The 19,339-nt window shown below is 56.3% G+C and overlaps 1 protein-coding gene and 1 long non-coding RNA gene across 10 annotated transcripts; both read left to right on the top strand.

The window, feature by feature from the left end:
- Nucleotides 1-1,975: 1,975 nt before the first annotated feature.
- On the top strand, nt 1,976-10,311 carry LOC129527497 (uncharacterized). 2 transcript variants are annotated; one of them, XR_008672462.2, is made up of 3 exons: nt 1,976-2,819; nt 4,378-4,526; nt 8,776-10,311. It is a non-coding gene; the product is annotated as an uncharacterized lncRNA (long non-coding RNA). The 2 variants fall into 2 exon arrangements; XR_008672461.2 differs by lacking the exon at nt 1,976-2,819 and adding an exon at nt 3,089-4,273.
- A 913-nt stretch (nt 10,312-11,224) lies between these two features.
- On the top strand, nt 11,225-17,530 carry LOC129527496 (transmembrane protease serine 6-like). Of its 8 annotated transcripts, XR_008672458.2 has the most exons (7): nt 11,225-11,921; nt 12,941-13,937; nt 14,514-14,574; nt 15,065-15,308; nt 15,398-15,536; nt 15,856-16,991; nt 17,086-17,530. XR_008672458.2 is itself a non-coding variant. In XM_063699908.1 (5 exons), exons 2-5 carry the CDS (start codon nt 13,604-13,606, stop codon nt 15,867-15,869), a joined length of 684 nt encoding a protein of 227 aa, XP_063555978.1. In that variant the 5' UTR covers nt 11,225-11,921; nt 12,941-13,603; the 3' UTR covers nt 15,870-17,515. The 8 variants fall into 8 exon arrangements, 1 of the variants encoding a protein (XP_063555978.1); XR_008672457.2 differs by having other exon boundaries at nt 15,065-15,536; nt 17,086-17,529; XR_010131486.1 differs by lacking the exon at nt 15,398-15,536 and having other exon boundaries at nt 15,065-15,339; nt 16,806-16,991; nt 17,086-17,528.
- Nucleotides 17,531-19,339: the final 1,809 nt, after the last annotated feature.

The following is a 19,339-nucleotide window of genomic DNA, read 5'->3' as shown; positions in this document are numbered from 1 at the left end:
CATCTCTACTAAAAATACAAAAATTAGCCAGGTGTGGTGGCAGGCGCCTGTAATCCCAGCTACTCAGGAGGCTGAGGCAGGAGAACCGCTTGAACCGGGGGGGTGGAGGTTGCAGTGAGCTGAGATCACACCACTGCACTCCAGCCTGGGTGACAGAGAGAGACTCCGTCTCAAAAATAAATAAATAATACATTTAGAGACAGGGTCTCCCTGTGTTGCCCCGGCTGGTCTCAAATTCCTGGGCCCAAGGGACCCTCCTGCCTCGGCCTCCCAAAGTGCTGGGATTACAGGTGTGAGCCACCATGCATGGCTAATTTAATGTAATTTGATTTAATTTTGAGACAGAGTCTCACTGTGCCACCCAGGCTAGAGTGCAGTGCTGCAATCCTGTCTCACTGGAGCCTTGACATCCCCAGTCTCGAGCGATCCTCCCACCACAGCCTCCCAAGTCGCTGGGACTACAGGTGTGAACTACCACACCCTACTAATCCACACCCCGCTAATTTTTGTACCTTTTGTAGAGACTGGGTTTTACCACGTTGTCCAGGCTGGTCTGTAACTCCTGGGCTCAAGCGATCGTCCCACCTCAGCTTCCCAAAGTGCTGGGATTGCAGCGTGAGCCACGGTGCCCCGCCCACTCTATAATTCAACATTTTTATTATTGTTTGTTTTAGTTGTTTTTTTGTTTTGTTTTTTTTTTGAGACAAAATCTCACTCTGTTCCCAGGCTGGAGTGCGGCGGCGCAATCTCGGCCCACTGCAACCTCCTCCTCCTGGGTACAATCAATTCTCCTGCCTCAGCCTCCTGAGTAGCTGGGATTACAGGCGCACACCACCACGCCTGGCTAATTTTGTATTTTTACCATGTTGGCCAGGTTGGTCTCGAACTGCTAACCTCAGGTGCTCCACCCGCCTTGGCCTCCCAAAGTGCTGGGATTACAGGCATGAGCTATCATGAGCCATCATGCCTGGCCTATTTTTTATTTTTTGAGATGGAGTCTCGCTCTTTCGCCTAGGCTGGAGTGCAGTGAGGCAATCTTGGCTCACTACAACCTCCGCCTCCTGGGTTCAAGCGATTCTCCCGCCTCAGCCTCCCGAGTAGCTGCGTTGACAGGCACCTGCCATCATGCCCGGCTACTTTTTGTATTTTTGTAAAGATGGGGTTTCACCATGTTGGCCAGGCTGGTCTGGAACGCCTAACCTCAGGTCATCCGCCCGCCTCGGCCTCCCAAAGTGCTGGGATGACAGACATGAGCCACTGTGCCCGACCCAACTTCATATTTACTCTCTGTTGTTTTCAAGACAGCAGAAGCTCTCTGAATGTGTGTTCATGCTGGGCCAGCACCATGCTAGGGTAAAGGAGGATCCATTCCTGCCACCACCTCCGTCCTGAGCTGACAGGCCGCTGGGGAGATGGTCAGCAAGGGGGGAGTTGCTGCTGAGCCAGAGCCACACTGTTGTGAGGACGGTGAAAGAGGCCCCGACACCCTCACAGGTCCGGGCAGCCTTCCTGGAGGAGGTGGCGTTGAGGTGGGCATGGAGTTTCCGGGATGCAGCGGTGAAGGGTGCGGTCAGAGAGAGTGGGCCAGGGCGTGGTTCAGAACGGCCAGGCTGAGGGCTCAGGGGTGGGGGCTGCCTGAATCGAGCCCAGCAAGGAATTCGGACTCCCCCCTGCCGGCAGAGGGGCACCAGAGTAGGGTCTTCATAACACAAGCGATTGGCATTCTGCTTGGATCAGAGCTGTGGAGCAGCTGGGAGGGGCAGGACCCTCGCGGGAAACCTGTCAGCCGAACTCCTGCAGAAATCTGGGGTGTGGGGGCTCGGTGGTGTGGACAGGGCCGCGCAGAGAGGTGGATGGAGGGGTACCTGGGACTCAGACTTGCAGGGAGTGGGAGGGCAGGGGGAGTCCAGGGTGACCCCCTGGCCTAGCGTTTGCGTGGCTGGGGGATGCCGGGTCTGCAGGTCTGGGTGGCCGAGGGTCGAGGGGGGAGCTCAGGTTGGGTCCTGCTGGGTTCCCGGAGCCTGGGACCCGGTGGAGTGTAGACCTGGCTGTCCCTGCTGTGCAGGTGCGTGAAGCCCCATGGGGAGGCAGCCCGGGAGGGGGCGGGCAGAGGCAAGAGGGCTGTGCCGGGACCCAAGCGACGGCAGCAGGGGTCAGCAGAGGGGCCTGCGGCGGGGTGGACGCTGGAGCAGGAGACCAGGGGAGGTTTGTCAACAGGGCTCAACAGACGGCCAGCCGGGCAGAGCTGCCGGGAGGTCAGGTGGGATGGCGCAACCACCCAGGCAGCGCGCCGAGTCCGCCCGCCTCCTGGGCTGCCTGTCGCCCCCTGCTGGCCCTGCCGTGAAGCGCTGGTGCCTCAGGGGACACGGACACGGCCCCGGATTGGGTGTTAACTGTGGGGCCGCCCCCGGGAGGGGCTCTGCCTGAGCCTGTGGGGACCCCTCCAGGGACACCGGATGCCTGAGCCCAGAGCCGCGCCTGCAGAGTGGGCTGTGCTTGTGTTGGGGCACGAAGGACACGCTTTGGCCAGGACAGTGGGGCACTGACTGGTGTCTAAGATGCTTGAGGCAGGGCAGGCAGACCTGCAGTCACTCCTCTGCAGAGTCGCACACCGGGGCGGGGCGTGTGGGCTCTCAGCCCTCACCCCACCCAGCAGGAGGGGCGTGGGGAGGCGGGACAGCAGGTTGGACCAGGTCTCCTGACATGGGGCTGCAGCCAGGTGGGTTTGGGCTCCTGGGATTCCCACGCGCGTGGACGGTGGGTCGGATGCTGTAGCCGCCATCTGAAGCCTACTTGTGAAACTTCAGCTTCTTAGCAAGGTAGACTGACGCTTTTTTTTTTTTTTAAGACTGAGTTTCGCTCTTGTGGACCAGGCTGGAGTGCAATGGCGTGATCTCGGCTCACTGCAATCTCTGCCTCCTGGGTTCAAGTGATTCTTGTTCCTCAGCCTCCCACGTAGCTGGGATTACAGGCGCCCACCACGCCTGGCTCATCTTTTGTATTTTTAGTAGAGATGGGGTTTTGCCATGTTGGCCAGGGCTGGTCTCCATCTCTTGACCTCAGGTGATCCGCCCGCCTCAGCCTCCCAAAGTGTCGGGATTACAGGCGTGAGCCACCACACCTCCCGCACGACCCTGGCACTGTTAATTTTTTTTTTTTGTTAAACAAATTTCAGCTTCTTAGATGGGCTTTCAGGGCTACAGAAATCGCTCACGTTTTACACCCGCTTACGTAAGTGTGTGTGCGCTGGAGCAGGTGTACACAGGCATGCTGACTTGGTGCAGGCGTTTCGGGGGGGTATTAGCTACACAGCATTTCTCAACCTTTTGGAGGCTGGGGTTATTTGGCTCTGAAACCTGTTCCCTGGGTCGTGCCCTCTTGTGGATCCAGGAGAGCAGGGACATTTGCCTGTGCGTTCACTGCCGTATTCTTGCTGTCTGGAGCAGTGCCTGACCTGTGGCGGGTGCTTAGTGAGTTATCCGTGGAATGAATGAATGAGTGAATGAATGAGCCAGCCAGAACCGTGCTGGCCGTTGACTGAAAATGTCTGGATTCAATTGACTGAATCAAACAGACTTAGAGCTTGAGAGGGAAAAATTATTTCACTTAGAAAATAAAAGTTATTTCTGCAGGACTAGACATGAAAGGAAAAAAAAAAGAAAAAAGAAAAAAGTTCTACCTTTGCCCCCGCGGTTCTCAGGTTTCACCTGCCGTGGTGAAATACGCTGTAGGTCACATGCGTAGGTTTGGCCGCTGGCCGTCCAGTAGTCCTCCCACCCCGGGGGACGGGTGCGGGGGGTGACCCGGTGAAGAGGGCAGGGAGCTGGGGCAGCCTGCTGTGCGGAGCGGGGGGAGGAGGAGGGAGCCCTGGGGGACAGACAGAAGGACCATCGAAGGAGAAACCCTGCTGGCCTCGGGACCTGGAGGAAAGAACCAGGGCCCGTGCTCCTTGGGCCAGGATCCAGCGATCGGACAGAACCTCTCGGATTCCCCAGTGCCGTGAAATCCACTTGGGGCCATCATACCCTTCGTTGCTGTGCTCCCTGGCAGAACTCGAATGCAGCGTGAGCTGGGCACTTTTCCCAGGGTTTGCTCTAGGTCTGGGTCTCCCATCAGCTCCCCCGGAGCAGAGCCTGAGGCAAGGATTCTTGTTCGGGGGCGTCTTCCTCTCAGCACTGTGCTTTGGGAATCGAGTGATGGTGCTGAGTGAACCCCTGAGTGAACATCTGTGGCTTCCTCCCACCTCGTCTCTGGATGCACTCCTGTTCGAATGGTACCTGATCTTCTTCTGTGTGAGAATTTTCTCTGGGCACAGTCTGTCCATGAGGGGACACGAGTACCCCTAATTTCACTAAGTGTGGCTGAATTATCTTCCAGGGTGTCTGTACGTGCTTGTCCCCTCCGCATGGTGGCGTGCTCAATGGTGGCTCCCCACAGATATGTCCGTGTCCTAATTCCCGGAGCCTTTGGGTCTCATATAGCCAATGATGTGAAAAAGTGAAGGATGCTGAGAGGAGATCATCCAGGTGGGCTCTGAACAGGATCCTGTGCATCTTTCTAATAAGAGGGGTTCACCGGGATCCTGTGCATCTTTCTAATAAGAGGGGCTCACCGGGATCCTGTGCATCTTTCTAATAATAGGGGCTCACCGGGTGCGGGGGCTCACGCCTATCATCCCAGCACTTTGGGAGGCCAAGACAGGCAAATCACGTGAGGTCTGGAGTTTGGAACTAGCCTGGGCATCATGGTGAAACCCCGTCTCTACTAAAACTACAAAAATCAGCCGGGCGTGGTGGCCTGTAATCCCAGCTACTCGGGAGGCTGAGGCCTGAGAATCGCTTGAACCCGGGAGGCGGAGATCACGCCATTGCACTCCAGCCTGGGTGACAGAGTGAAACTTCACCTGAAAAAAAAAAAGAGGGTTCCACAGAGGGGATGCAAACAGGAGGGGACGACGTGGCCATGGAGGCAGCAGGGAGTGGCACAGCCATCATGACAATAAGAAAAGACAGGACTTAAACACATATATAGTTTCCACTGTTTTAAACTACCATGTTTGTGGTAATTTGTTACAGCAGTGGCAGGAAATTAATACACCCATCTTTAGGACACAAGCGTTCCCCTTTCTCAGGCTAGACACGGTGGCCCACACCTATAATTCCAGCACTTTGGGAGGCCCAGGTGGGAGGATCATTTGTGCCCAGGAGTTTGAGACCAGCCTGGGAAACACAGTGAGATCCCATCTCTACAAAAAACTAAAAAGACACAGACATGAGCCACGGTGCCTGGCCTCCGAATTATGTTTCTTTGCTATATTTTGAAATGGCCCTGCAAAGCCATCTTTTGTGGGGGGAGATATGCATCTATAAAGAATTTCAGGCCGGGCGCGGTGGCTCACGCCTGTAATCCCAGCACTTTGGGAGGCCGAGGTGGGTGGATCACGAGGTCAAGAGATTGAGACCATCCTGGCCAACATGGTGAAACCCCATCTCTACTAAATATACAAAAATTAGCTGGGCGTGGTGGCAGGCACCTGTAATCCCAGCTACTCAGGAGGCTGAGGTAGCAGACTCACTTGAACCCAGGAGGTAGAGGTTGCAGTCAGCCAAGGTCATGCCACTGTACTCCAGCCTGGGCAACAGAGCAAGACTCTGTCTTAAAAAACAATAATAAAAATAAAACGCTTCCCTGCTACAGCCCTTGGCATTGGTACGCTGACCTGCCAGGCACTGGACTGTGGTTACCCACAGGTTACCCACGATTTCTGTCTGACCTGGCTACAAATAGGCCATTCCCAGGACCCACCTCTTGAGCCCAACAATTTGCTAGAGTGGCTCACAGGACTCAGGGAAATGCTTTAATTACTATTACAGATTTATTACAAAGGATATGTAAGCCAAAAAGTATTTGAGATACGTCTTAATCAATTTAGAAGTTTATTTTGCCAGGGTTAAGGATTTGGCCATGACACAGCCTTAGGAGGTCCTGAGAATGTGTGAAGGTGTCTGGGCTACAGCTGTTTTTTTTTTTTTTTTTTTTTTCTGGAGAGAGAGTCTTGCTCTGTTGCCAGCTGGAGTGCAGTGGCGCTGTAGCAGCTCACTGTGTTAAATATAGTGAACTCCGAGTCTCTCTTCAAAGAATCAGCATGTCAGTTTGTTCAGCTCTCTTATTCTTTGATTCTCCATTTTAAAGCTTAACTTCCTGGTTCTCTTTGCCCCCTTGCCTCTAGTTTCAGTAAACAACTTTCCCACCAGTTCTAATCAGTAGCTCACATCTCTTCCCCGGTCATTTGCTCTGCCCTGAGTCACCCTGTCACCTGCTCTGCCCTGACACATCCTGAGTCACCTGTTCTGTAACTGTCCTTCCTGCCAAACTACTCACTCTGCCACTCTGACTCATACCCCTGCTCTCTTTAAAATAGCCAATTGGAATTAGCTTAGACTGTGTGGTCCAACCCTAGCCAATAGGGGAATGACACAGCAGGAGGGGCTGCCTGCATCAGGGATAAGAACCCCTTCCCCTCCCCTGTCCAGGTGTGCTGTCGCCATTGCTCCATCCGTGAGATGCACCTTTCTATAGAAGTAAATTGTCTTGGGGCTGGGCACGGTGGCTCACGCCTGTAATCCTAGCACTTTGGGAGGCCGAGGCGGGCAGATCACGAGGTCAGGAGTTCGAGACCAGCCTCACCAACATGGTGAAACCCCGTCTGTAGTAAAAATACAAAAATTAGCCGGGCGTAGTGGTGGGCACCTGTAATCCCAGCTACTCAGGAGGCTGAGGCAGGAGAATCACTTGAACCCGGGAGGTGGAGACTGCAGTGAGCCGAGATCACACCACTGCACTCCAGCCTGGGTGACAGAGCCAGACTCTGTCTCCAAAAAAAAAAAAAAAAAAAAAAAAAAAAAAAGTACATTGTCTTGGTGAGAAAATTTTTGGTCTGAGTGTTAGTTCTTCTTTTTGGCATGAAGGAACAAGCATTTGTTTCTAACAACTGCAACCTTTGCCTCCCAAGTTCAAGCGATTCTCCTGCCTCAGTCTCCCAAGTAGCTGGGATTACAAGCACCCACCACCATGCCTGGCAATTTTTTTATTTTATTTTTTGAGATGGAGTCTGGCTCTCTGTTGCCCAGGCTGGAGTGCAGTGGTGCGATCTTGGCTCACTGCAATGTCCACCTCCCAGGTCCAAGCGATTCTCCTGCCTTAGCCTCCCAAGCAGCTGGGATTACCTGCACCTGCCGCCACACCTGGCTAATTTTTGTATTTTTAGTAGAGACGGGGTTTTGCCACATTGGCCAGGCTGGTCTTGAACTCCTGACCTCAAGTGATCCACCCTCCTCAGCCTCCCAAAGTGCTGGGATTACCGGCGTGAGCCACTGTGCCCAGCTTTTTTTGTATTTTTAATAGAGACGGGGTTTCACCATGTTGGCCAGGCTGGTCTCAAACTCCTGACCTCAAGTGATCTGCCTGCCTCGGCCTCTCAAAGTGCTGGGATACAGGCGTGAGCCATTCGTCTGGCTTCCAGCTTGGTTTTATACATTTTAGGGTGACCAAAGTTATAGGCAGAGATCAGTCAATACATGCAAGGTGCACGCTGGTTCAGTCTGGAAGGGTGGAATGTCTGAGGGGAGCTTCCCAGTCATAGGTGGATTCAAAGATTTCCAGGCTGGTAGTTGGTTGAAAGAGTTAAGTTTTGCCTAAAGAGTTGAAGTCTGCAGAAAAAAATGGGGCTAAGTTCAGGGGGGATTGTGGAAGCCAAGGTTCTTGTTACGTAGATGAAGCATCCAGGTAGCAGGCTTCAGAGAGAATAGATGGCAAATGTCTCTTACCAGAGCTTAAAAGGTGCTAGACTCTCCTGAAAATACTTAGTAAGGGCCGGGCACGGTGGCTCACACCTGTAATCCCAGCACTTTGGCAGGCTGAGGCAGGCGGATCACCTGAGGTTGGGAGTTAGAGACCAGCCTGACAAACATGGATAAACCCCATCTCTACTAAAAATACAAAATCAGCTGGGCGTGATGGCACATGCCTGTAATCCCAGCTACTTGGGAGGCTGAGGCAGGAGAATTGCTTGAACCCGGGAGGCAGAGGTTGCAGTGAGCCAAGATCGCGCCATTGCACTCCAGCCTGGGCAACAAGAGTGAAACTCCATCTCAAAAAAAAAAAAAAAAAAAAAAAAAGACCTAGTAAGGGAAGACGATTCTCTGCAGAGTGTAAATTTCCCCCACAAGAGGCAGCTTTGCAGAGCCATTTAAAAATATATCAAATAAATATATTTTGGGGCTGGACATAGTGGCTGACACCTATAATCTCAGCACTTTGGGAGGCCAAGGTGGGCAGATCACTTGAGGTCAGGAGTTCGAGACTAGCCTGGGCAACATGGCGAGACCCCATATCTACTAAAAATACAAAAATTAGCCAGGCATGATGGTGGGCACATGTAATCCCAGCTACTCAGGAGGCTGAGGCATGAGAATCACTTGAACCCGGGAGGTGGAGGTTACAGTGAGCCGAGATCATGTGACTGCACTGTAGCCCGGGCAATAGAGCGAGACTCCCTCTCAAAAAAAAAAAAAAAAAAAAAAAATCTCTGTTTTAATGTTAAGGCTGGTCAGTGGGGCCTGAATCCCAAAGGGAGGAGGGTGTAATGAGGCGTGTCCAATCCCCCTTCCCAGCGTGGCCTGAACTAGTGTTTTGAGCCACTTTCGAATCCCCTTGGAGGAGAGGAGGGGTCTGTTTCGTCAGTTGGGGGCTTATAATTTTATTTTTGTTTTGCAGATGTCTTAGAGGATAAAAATGAGCGGGCAGATGAAGAGATACTCAGGGTGAGGTTCGGAAGGTGCACCAGGCGAACCCCATGGATGTGGCTCAGAGAGCCTGGGAAACATGAGGTCTGTGACCTGGATCAGGCCCAGAGAGACCTGAGCAGGAGGCGTGTGAAGCCCCTGCGCCTGTGTGAGGAGGGAAGCTGTTTCGGGGAATTTGCCTTTCTTTCCCTGTAGTTTCAGACTAGCTGATAAATTACCTAAAATGTTGCCACAAGATGCACAATGTAACCATCACTCATTATCTTCATGTTCCTGGAATTTTTTTTTTTTTTTTTTTGAGATAGAGTGTAGCCTCATGGCAGCCTCAACCTCCCGGGCTCAAGTTGTCAGAGGCGTGTGAACCAGAGCAACTCCATCTTGAATGGGGCTGGGTAAAATGAAGCTGAGACCTGTGGGGCTGCATTCCCAGACCGTTGTGGCATTCTGAGTCACAGGATGAGACAGGAGGTCAGCACAAGATACAGGTCATAAAGACCTCGCTGATAAAACAGATTGCAGCAAAGGAGCCGTCCAAATCCCACCAAAACCAAGATGGTGACAAGAGTGACCTCTGGCCGTCCTCACTGCCACACTCCCACCAGCCGTGACAGTTTACAGATGCCATGGCAACGTCAGGAAGTCACCATATATGGTCTAAAAAGGGGAGGTATGAATAATCCACCCCTTGTTTAGCATATCATCAAGAAATAACCACAAAAACGGAGAAGCAGCAGTCCTCAGGGCTGCTTTGTCTATGGAGTAGCCATTCTTTTTTTTTTTTTCGAGATGGAGTCTCGCTCTGTTGCCTGGGCTGGAGTGCGGTGGCATGATCTTGGCTCACTGCAACCTCTGCCTCCTGGGTTTAAGCGATTCTCCTGCCTCAGCCGAGCTGAGTAGCTGGGCTTACAGGCACCCACCACCACGCCCGGCTAATTTTTTCTATTTTTAGTAGAGCCAGGGTTTCATTATACTAGCCAGGCTGGTCTCGAACTCCTGACCTCATGACCTGCCTGCCTCAGCTTCCCAAAGTACTGGGATTACAGGTGTGAGCCACCGTGCCCAGCCAGAGTAGCCATTCTTTACTCCTTTACTTTCCTAATAAACTTGCTTTCACTTTTACTCTGTGAACTTGCCCTGAATTCTTTCTTGTGAGAGATCCAAGAACCCTCTCTTGGGGTCTGGATTGGCACCCCTTTCCTGTAACAAAGCCATTCTCCCACCTTAGCCTCCCAAATAGCTAAGACTACGGGTGTGTGCCACCGTGCCTGGCTAATTTTTAATTTTTTTTTTTAAGAGATAGGGTCTCCAGCCTGACCAACATGGCAAAACCCTGTCTCTACTAAAAATACAAACAAATGAGCTGGGCATGGGGGCGGGTGCTTGTAGTCCCAGCTAGTTGGGAGGCTGAGGCAGGAGAATTGATTGAACCCGGGAGGCAGAGGTTGCAGTGAGCTGAGATTGCACCATTGCACTCCAGCCTGGGCACAGTGAGACTCCGTCTCAAAAAAAAAAAAAAAAAAGATGGGGTCTCACTGTGTAGTCCAGGCTGGTCTCGAACTCCTGACCTCAAGTGATCCTCCCGCTTTAGCCTCCTGAAGTGCTGTGATTACAGGCATGAGCCACCACACCCAGCCCACTGTGCAGGCAGTGACTCACATCTGTAATCCCAGTACATTGGGAGGCTGAGGTGGGAGAATTGCTTGAGCTGAGGAGTTCAAGACCAGCCTCGGTGACACAGTGAAACCCTGTCTTTGCTAAAAATAAGAAAATTAGCCGGGCGTGATAGCATGCGCATGTAGTCCCAGCTATTCTGGAGGCTGAGGACAGGATGGCTTGAGCCTGGGAGGTGGAGGTTGAGTGAGCTGAGATCACGCCACTGGGTGACAGAGCAATAGCCTTGGAAAAGGAGGGGGGGAGGGGAGGGGGGCGGGGAGAGGGGGAGGGGAGGGGGAGAGGGGAGAGGGAGGAGGGGAGAAGGGAGAGGAAAGGAGAGGGGAGAGGGGAGAAGAAAGGAGAGGGGAGAGGGGAGAAGAAAGGAGAGGGGAGAGGGGAGAGGAAAGGAGAGGGGAGAGGGGAGAGGAAAGGAGAGGGGAGAGGGGAGAGGAAATGAGAAGGGAGAGGGGAGAGGGGAGAGGAAAGGAGAGGGGAGAGGGGAGAGGAAATGAGAAGGGAGAGGGGAGAGGGGAGAGGAAAGGAGAGGGGAGAGGGGAGAGGAAATGAGAAGGGAGAGGGGAGAGGGGAGAGGAGGGGAGAGGGGAGAGGGGAGAGGGGAGAGGAAAGGAGAGGAGAAAGGAAAGTCAGGCTGGGCGCGGTGGCTCACCCCTGTAATCCCAGTATTTTGGGAGGCCGAGTCGGGCAGATCACTTGAGGTCAGGAGTTTGAGACCAGCCTGACCAACATAGTGAAACCCTCGTTTCTACTAAAAATACAAAATTAGCCAGGTGTGGTGGCGTGCGCTGTAATCCCAACTACTTGGGAGGCTGAGGAAGGAGAATCACTTGAACCCAGTAGGCAGAGGTTGCAGCGAGCTGAGATCGTGCCACTGCACTCCGGCATGGGTGACAGAGCGAGACTCCATCTGAAAAAAAAAAAAAAAAGAGGAAAGGAGAGGGAAAAGAGGCTTGTAGTTCTGCAGGCTGTACGGGCACGGCATCAGTATCTGCTTGGCTTCTGGGGAGGCCTCGGGAGCTTCCCGTGGTGGCGGAAGGCCAAGGGGGAGCCAGGGTATCCCACGGTGAAGGAGGAAGCAAGAGAGAAGGACCGAGAGGGACCAAGAGCCAGACCGAGCGGGCTGAGCGGCGCCCACACAGGTTTCCAGAGGAAGGAGATTTCGGGTGGGAAACAAACTCACCGGGTGGGGCAGTTCGTCACAGGAGCATGTCCTGCTTGTCACTTACGATTGCTGGACCTGTGACAGCAGCAGCTGGTCAGGCATGGGCAGGGCAGGGCAGGAGAGGGCTCCCCTCCCACACACCGGGAGCGTCAGGCGTCCTTCGGGCAATGGTCAGGCGGTTGTTAACTGCCCGTCTAACCTAATACTTGTTGCAGCTGGCACCAGGGAAAGGCAGGCTCCCAATAGACAGCAAACACCTGAAACCGGTGATCAGCAGCTTCCCGGTAAGATCTCAGGAGCTGGGCGAGGGGGCTGGAGCAGGCACACTAAGAGGCAAAATGGCAGAGTTTAACTGGTCTATGGCCTTCAAGGGACCTGCGGCTGGTCATGAAGAGCGCCTCGAGCACACGCACGACTGCGTCAAACGCACCACACACGCTCCCCTCCCGAGCGCCAGCAGGCCGTGGCACACGCAGACAGCCCACTCCCGGGAGGAATCTCGGGAGAAGGGATGCGAGTCCCCGGAAGCGTGCCAATCTATAAGAACCCAAGTCAGGCTGGGCGCGAGGGCTCACGCCTGGAATCCCAGCACTTTGGGAGGTCGAGGTGGGCGGATCACGAGGTCAGGAGTTTGACACCAGTCTGGCCAACATGGTGAAACCCTGTCTCTACTATAAATACAAAAAATAGCCGGGCGTGGTGGCGCATGCCTGAATCGTTTGAATCCGGCAGGTGGAGGTTTCACTGAGCTGAGATCCCGCCATTGCACTCCAGCCTGGGTGACAGAGCAAGACTCCGTCTCAAAAAACAAACAGCCCCTAGTCAAAGGTCAAACTGCAGATTTGTCTTTCGAGTTGCCTGCTTGGGCCTTTTCCAAGTGTACTTGCCTTCATTTTGTTCCCGCTCTAAAGCTGCTTATTTTTATTTCTTTATTATTATTATTTTTAGATAGGTTCTCACTCTGTTACACAGGCTGGAGTGCAGTGGCGCAATCTCGGCTCACCGCAACCTCCGCCTCCCGGGTTCAAGCAATTCTCCTGCCTCAGCCTCCCGAGTAGCTGGGATTACAGGCATGCGCCACCACGCCCGTCTAATTTTTGTATTTTTAGTAGAGACAGGATTTTACCACATTGGCCAGGCTGGTCTTGAACTCCTGGCCTCAAGTGGTCTTCCTGCCTTGGCCTCTCACAGTGCTGGGATTACAGGCATGAACCTCCACACCCGGCCTCTAAAGCTTTTTAATAATCGTTCACTCCTGCTCTAAAACTTGCCTCAGTCTCTCCTTCTGCCTTCTGCCCCTCAGCTGAATTTTTCTTCTGAGGAGGCAAGAATTGAGATTGCTGCAGATCCGCGTGCATTTGCTGTCGCTCGCAGACCTGGAGGATGCTACCCTGGCGATGGGACGCAGAGAGCTGGACCAGGCTGCTGGCTGTGTGGGCAGGGGAGGAGAGAGAGTGGGGAGAGGGCTGTGGACGGCGCTGCACCCTGTCTCTGCGTTTCTGGGGCTGGTCTCTAACTGAGCTCAAACTCCCCATCCTAATGCAGCCCTGCAGGCCGGGGGGAGGGCGCCGGAGACCTGACCCAGAGGAGGGAGACCTGACCCAGAGGAGGGAGACCTGACCCAGACGGGGGGAGACCTGACCCAGAGTGGGGAGACCTGACCCAGGAGGGGAGACCTGACCCAGAGGAGGGAGACCAGGCTGTATCTCCGGCTGCATCTGCATCGGCCCCACCGTGTCTTCCTCTGGGAGCTGCGGCTCCTCGGGTCGGCTGTGATGCAACGTGGGCAGGGGCGGGGGCTGGGGGTTGCATTGGGTAATGCCTGCTGCTACCGCTGTCTCCTTCATCTCTGTCTGCAGCTCTGTGTCCAGCAGGGCCAAGAAGGGCATTGGGTAAAGCTGAGAGCAGCCAGGGGGGTCTCCACAGGGGAAACACCACCGGGACAGTCACCTCCAGCAGCATCCTGATGTTCTGGGGACACTGGTGCTGGGGGGTCGGTGGGGAAGGGCTCCTGGGTCCTCATGACCCTCTACCATGGGTGAGCACAAAACACCATGGCACTTCAGGGTCTTGGAAACAGACTAAAGGGGATGTCAAGTCCTCATTCCTTGGAGCTGCTGACAAGTCCAGAATGGGTCATGTTTTCTTGCCCCCACCCCAGCACCTCCGGGCAGTGGAAGGTCCAGAGAGAGGTCGGGGACTGGGGCTGCTCCTTGCGTCCTGGGCTTGTCTCTGTTGCCCCCTGGCCGGTGACTTGCGCTCTCCTGGAGCTGGTTCTTGCAGCCGAGGCCGTCACGGGGGTAAGGGCACTTGGGGTTATTTCGGGGGGGTGGATGTTTTGGGCCAAAGAGGAGAACAGGCTCCAGGCACCGAGAAGTGAACCCTTCATTCCCAAGGATGGTGGGTGTCCCAGGTGAGGGTGAGGGAGGAGACCTGGCCGGAGAATGGAACGGCTGTCCTTTAACACGTGTGTCCCTCCCTCCCCCTCCCCCTCCCCCCTCCCCCCCACTCCCAGCTGGGATGTCGCCGCTGCTTCTCTTCATGGCGTTGACCATTTCTCAGACCTCCCCCGCCCCTGCAGCTCAGGTGGCCGTGGTTCACACACTGCACTTCTGAGTCCCGGACCTAGTCCCGCCCCAGTGGAACTCAGGGCCTGGCCCCACCGGCTGTCAGCACTCTGAATGTGCCCAGGAGGGGGCTGCCCCGCCCACCCACTTCCTCTGTATGAGAGATAAACGGGCTCCCAGAGATGCCAGGGAGGAGGCAGAGAGACCTGGGGCACGAGTATGCTGCCTACTCCGAGCCCCCCTCTCCATTCCCAGACCCCAGCTGGGGCTCAGATCGCCTCACCCCAGGCCCCGGCTTTCTCCCCACAGATGCTGTGGCTGCTGCTCCTGACCCTCCCCTGCCTGATGGGCTCTGTGCCCAGGAACCCAGGTGAGTCCGCCCCACCCAATGCCCCTGCTGCCCAGGACCCCCTCCTTGCCCTGCCCTGGGCTCAGAGTGCCAGCCCTGGGGTGGGTGGGGACCATCTGATTGCCGGTCTCTCCTGGTGCCCCTGAGCTGTGGGAAGACCCTCGTCCGTCCCCCTCATAAGCCCGGCGCGGGGCGTGAGCTGGTGGGCATCATTGGGGGCTGCGACGTCTCGGCCAGGAGGCACCCCTGGCAGGTCAGCCTGAGGTTCTACAGCATGAAGAAGGGTCTGTGGGAGCCCATCTGCGGGGGCTCCCTCATCCACCCAGAGTGGGTGCTGACCGCCGCCCACTGCCTTGGGCCTTGAGTGGAGCCTGCTGTCCCCTCGGCGGGTAGGAGTGGGGGTGGGGACGGGCAGGTGTCCTGTGTGCCGGGGGCCCCTCCCAGGATTCAGGGAAAGCCCCGGTCCTGAGCATCTGGCCTTACTCTGAGAGGTGCCCGTTCCTCTCTCCAGTGAGGAGTTGGAGGCCTGCGTGTTTAGAATGCAGGTCGGGCAGCTGAGGCTCTATGAGGACGACCAGCAGACGAAGGTGGTTGAGATCGTCCGTCACCCCCAGTACAACGAAAGCCTGTCTGCCCAGGGTGGTGCGGACATCGCCCTGCTGAAGCTGGAGGCCCCGGTGCCGCTGTCTGAGCTCACCCACCCGGTCTCGCTCCCGTCTGCCTCCCTGGACGTGCCCTCGGGGAAGACCTGCTGGGTGACCGGCTGGGGTGTCATTGGACGTGGAGGTCAGGAGCAGGGCCACTTGGGTGGGATGTGGAGAGATGACCCGGAATGTCGGTGCAGGCCTGGGCTCCAGACGCGTCCCGGATGGCTTCCTGCTGCTGCCGAGACAGATGGCCACAGGCCGGGTGGCTCAGAGCAGCAGGAATTTATTATCTCACGGCTCTGCGGGCGAAACGTCCACACTCCAGGCGTGGGCAGGGTTGGTTCCTTTCAGAGGCCCTGAGGGAGGGTCCGTTCCATGCCTTCCCCATGCCCCTGGGCTTGCGGTCGTGTTTCTCCAGGTTCCCCTCTCCTTCATCCTATACGGACACTGGGTGCTGTATTTATGGTATTTATGGTATCTCTAATCTAACTGACCTCATCTGAATTCCATCTGCAAAGATCCTTTTCCAGATAAGGTCACAGTGACAAGTTCTGGGGTTATGGCGTGGGGGTGCCCCTGCCCACCTCCCAACAGGCACTTTGTGGGTTACCTCCATCCTCAGCGTCACCCTCAGTTGCCTGCTGTTCCTTTGCAGGAAAGAAACCGTGAGCTAAGGGAGGTCGGGAACTCCTGGGCCCCGCAGCGTCAGCCCCTGGAGCGGACCGTCTCATTCCCACCACAACACAGTCCAGGGGGAGTCCTGGTCCCATGCTTTTCCCAAATAGTTTCTTTTTTAAAAAATCTTTTATTTAAAAACTTGTTTTTGAGGCAGGGTCTTGCTCTGTCACCCAGGCTGGAGTGCAGTGGTGCAATCACAGCTCACTACAGCCTCAAACCCCCAGGATCAAGTGATCCTCCCACCTCAGCCTCCCGAGTGGCTGGAACCACAGGTGCGAGCCACCACACCGGGCTGAGTTTTTTTCTTTTTGTAGGGATGGGGTTTCGCTGTGTTGCCCAGGCCGGTCTCAAACTCCTGGGCTCAAGCGATCCTCCCCCCTCAGCCCTCCAAGCATTTAATAGCTGGGACTACCAGTGTGTGCCACCACGCCTGGCTAATTTTATTTTATTTTTTTTGAGACAGAGTCTCTCTCTGTCATCCAGGCTGGAGTGCAGTGGTGTGATCTTGGCTCACTGCAACCTCCGCCTCCTGGGTTCAAGTGATTCTCCTAACTCAGTCTCCTGAGTAGCTGGGATTATAGGCGTCAGCCACCATGCTCGGCTAATTTTTGTATTTTTAGTAGAGATGGGGTTTCACCATGTTGGCCAGGCTGGTCTGGAACTCCTGGGCTCAAGTGATCCACCCGCCTCGGCCTCCCAAAGTGCTGGGGTTACAGGTGTGCGCCACCGCGCCCGGCCCCTAGTCATTTCTAAGAGTGAGTCCTGAGGTTCCAGGCTCCTGTGCCCAGGACTGCAGCCTTGGGGCTCACCCCCTGGCCAGGGAAGGCCCAGCTCTGAGCGAATTGTATGCCTCAGCTCTGGACAAAACGAGAAGCTGCAGCCTTGTCCCCGCCAGGCCCCTGTGCCTCACCTCGCATCTCCTTGCAGAACCACTGCCCTGGCCCCTCAGCTTGCGGGAGGCCCCTCAGCTTGCGGGAGGTGAAGGTCAGGAGCAACGTCCTCTGTAACCAGATCTGTTGCCGCCGCTTTCCTACCAACCACACTGAGCGGTTTGAGCGGCTCGTCAAGGACGACATGCTGTGTGCCGGGGACGGGAACCACGGCTCCTGGCCAGTGAGACCCCAGACCCACCTGTCTCTCCCCTCCTAGGGGGGACACATGGGGAGGCACATGGGGAGCCCTCGCTGAGCGCTGTCTCTCCCCACAGGGCGACAACGGGGGCCCCCTCCTGTGCAGGCGGAATTGCACCTGGGTCCAGGTGGGGGTGGTGAGCTGGGGCAAACTCTGCGGCCTTCGCGGCTACCCCGGCATGTGCACCCGCGTGACGAGCTACGTGTCCTGGATCCGCCAGTACGTCCCGCCGTTCCCCAGACCCTAGCTGGGGTGCAGTGGGGTCTGCATGATCCAGGAGGGCCCGTCTTCCTTGTGGACACCCCTGCTGCTCCCCCGTCTCAGCCTCACCCTCCCGCAGGTCCCTGCCCCGAGACCCTTCTGCTCCTCTTGGTCTCTCAAGGCTCTGTGTTTTCCTGCCGGCAGGGGGCTCGGGGAGCCGGGTAGGGGCCCTCAAAGATGAGTCGGGAGTGGAAACAGAATCCCAGAAATCCTAGACGGCTGCTTGTGACTTGACTCCATTAAACAGTGTGGAAACCGCTCCGGGTCTGTGGTGTGTGTCTGGACTGTAGGAGCAGCTGGGGGTCGCAGCGTGTCCGGGCACTCTCAGGCCAGGCAGGAGAAGAGGGATGGGCCCCAGGGCTGGGAGGGAACGGCTTCCTTCCGTCTCCCCCTCTACGGCTCAGGTCTGTCAGCGCCATTGACATTGGAGTGTCAGTCCCAGGCTGACGGACTTCTCCCTCCCTCTGCTTTCCAGAGCCGCCACCTCCTCCTAGAACCCCCGGGCCCTGACCCACCACCACGGCCCTCCTGGTCCCACAAGATGTGGCCCGGAGAGCAGCTGGCACGGTGTGGGGGTCCCGGTGCCCATGGGGCCCGGTTCTTTCTCCCGCTGCTCTGGGCCCCTCGACTCCCGGAGAGTGTTTCCAGTCAACTCTAGACTTTCTCCTCCTTTTCTGGCACAAACTCCTCTTTTTTGGATTTCAAAAGTCCTAAGTCAAGATTCTCTGGTTTGCGTTCTGCAAATGTGATCCCAGAGTCCCAACCCCAGACATGCTTCCTACAGGGGCTGCGTGGGCCTGGGAAGCAGGGGTCCCCTGGGTGCCTCTGGATTTTCTGGCTGTGACACGTCCTGCTGGTCACCCTGGACACCTGGCCTGGGGCACAGGGAGGTGCCTCTGAGTACCCGGAGCCTGAGATTCTTGGGGGTGCTGGTGGAAGTAGAGGGTCCTGGAATAGTGGAGAGGGCCCTGGGGTGGTGGAGAGGGCCCTGGAGTGGTGGAGAGGGCCCTGGGGTGGTGGAGAGGGCCCTGGGGTGGTGGAGAGGGCCCTGGAATAGTGGAGAGGGCCCTGGAGTGGCGGAGAGGGCCCTGGAGTGGCGGAGAGGGCCCTGGAATGGCGGAGAGGGCCCTGGGGTGGCGGAGAGGGCCCTGGGGTGGTGGAGAGGGCCCTGGGGTGGGGACAGCACAGTGGAGAGGGGTGGGCAGCTCAGGGCCCCCATCTGTAACCTGCCTGGTCTCTACCTGACTCCAGGCTCCACACCGGCCCCTCATCCCCTGGGAACCTCTGGGACAAATGGCTTTAGTGGAAAGAGTCTGCTGTCTGTCCTGAGTCAGGCCGTGGGGTCCTGTCCCCCTATCTTGGGCTGCATTGGCCTCATGCTGGGTGGGGTTGGTTGTGGCTCCTTGGCTCTGCGGCGATGCAACATGGCGGCCGGGGCCTGGGGCTGGGGTGCAGTTGAGCGACGCTCTGATTAATCTCTGAACCCAGAGCTCAGAAGCGGGTGCTGGGGCTGCTGAGCCGGCAGAGCAGGGGTGTCCAGAAAGGCAGGCGAGGGGCCACGTCAGGGCCGGAGAGCCACTCCCTCCCCCATCACCATCTGTGCACGGCCTGTTGGAGGTCAGCCCCACAGAGCTGGCGTTCCCTGCGGGCATCCTGGGGCTGCCCTCCTGTGCAGGCCCCAAGAGTCTCAGGCAGAGCTCCGCTTGGCAGGACCTGCCTGAATTCTTCAGTCCCCTCCCATCAGTGCCAAAATGTCACTTTGGGAGCCACACGGCCATTCAAAATTTGAAGGCTTGACAGCTGATCTCCCTCCCATGATGCAGAGAAATCTTGGAGACAGCTGGAGCTTCTGCCCAGAGTCAGCTCCCGGGGGCCTCTCAGGTCATTTCCTCCCCAGCCCCACACCCCACTCCCGCCAGATGCAGTGGGAAGAGGTGGGTCACGGAGGGGTGCACAGACACCCCCCTACACCCCGGGCATGGGAGAAAGAAAGCCCCTTCCCCACTCCTGCAGGCCATGCCCCTCAGCTCAGACCCCTGCTGTGGTCCGAAGATCTGTGCTCCCCCCAA

The sequence above is a fragment of the Gorilla gorilla genome, chromosome 18 (assembly GCF_029281585.2).
Source record: "Gorilla gorilla gorilla isolate KB3781 chromosome 18, NHGRI_mGorGor1-v2.1_pri, whole genome shotgun sequence".
In the NCBI taxonomy this organism is placed as follows: Eukaryota; Metazoa; Chordata; class Mammalia; order Primates; family Hominidae; genus Gorilla; species Gorilla gorilla.
Note: the sequence above shows the minus strand (reverse complement) of the source record. Positions and strands in the feature narration are given on the sequence as shown.

What these genes read in the sequence shown, in the direction of transcription:
- LOC129527496 (XM_063699908.1), top strand. Translation starts at nt 13,604, where the DNA reads ATGTTCTGGGGACACTGGTGCTGGGGGGTCGGTGGGGAAGGGCTCCTG. An exon ending in CAGCCGAGGCCGTCACGGGG is followed by an intron (nt 13,938 to 14,513) that starts GTAAGGGCACTT and finishes TTCTCCCCACAG; the next exon opens with ATGCTGTGGCTGCTGCTCCT. An exon ending in CTCTGTGCCCAGGAACCCAG is followed by an intron (nt 14,575 to 15,064) that starts GTGAGTCCGCCC and finishes TCCTCTCTCCAG; the next exon opens with TGAGGAGTTGGAGGCCTGCG.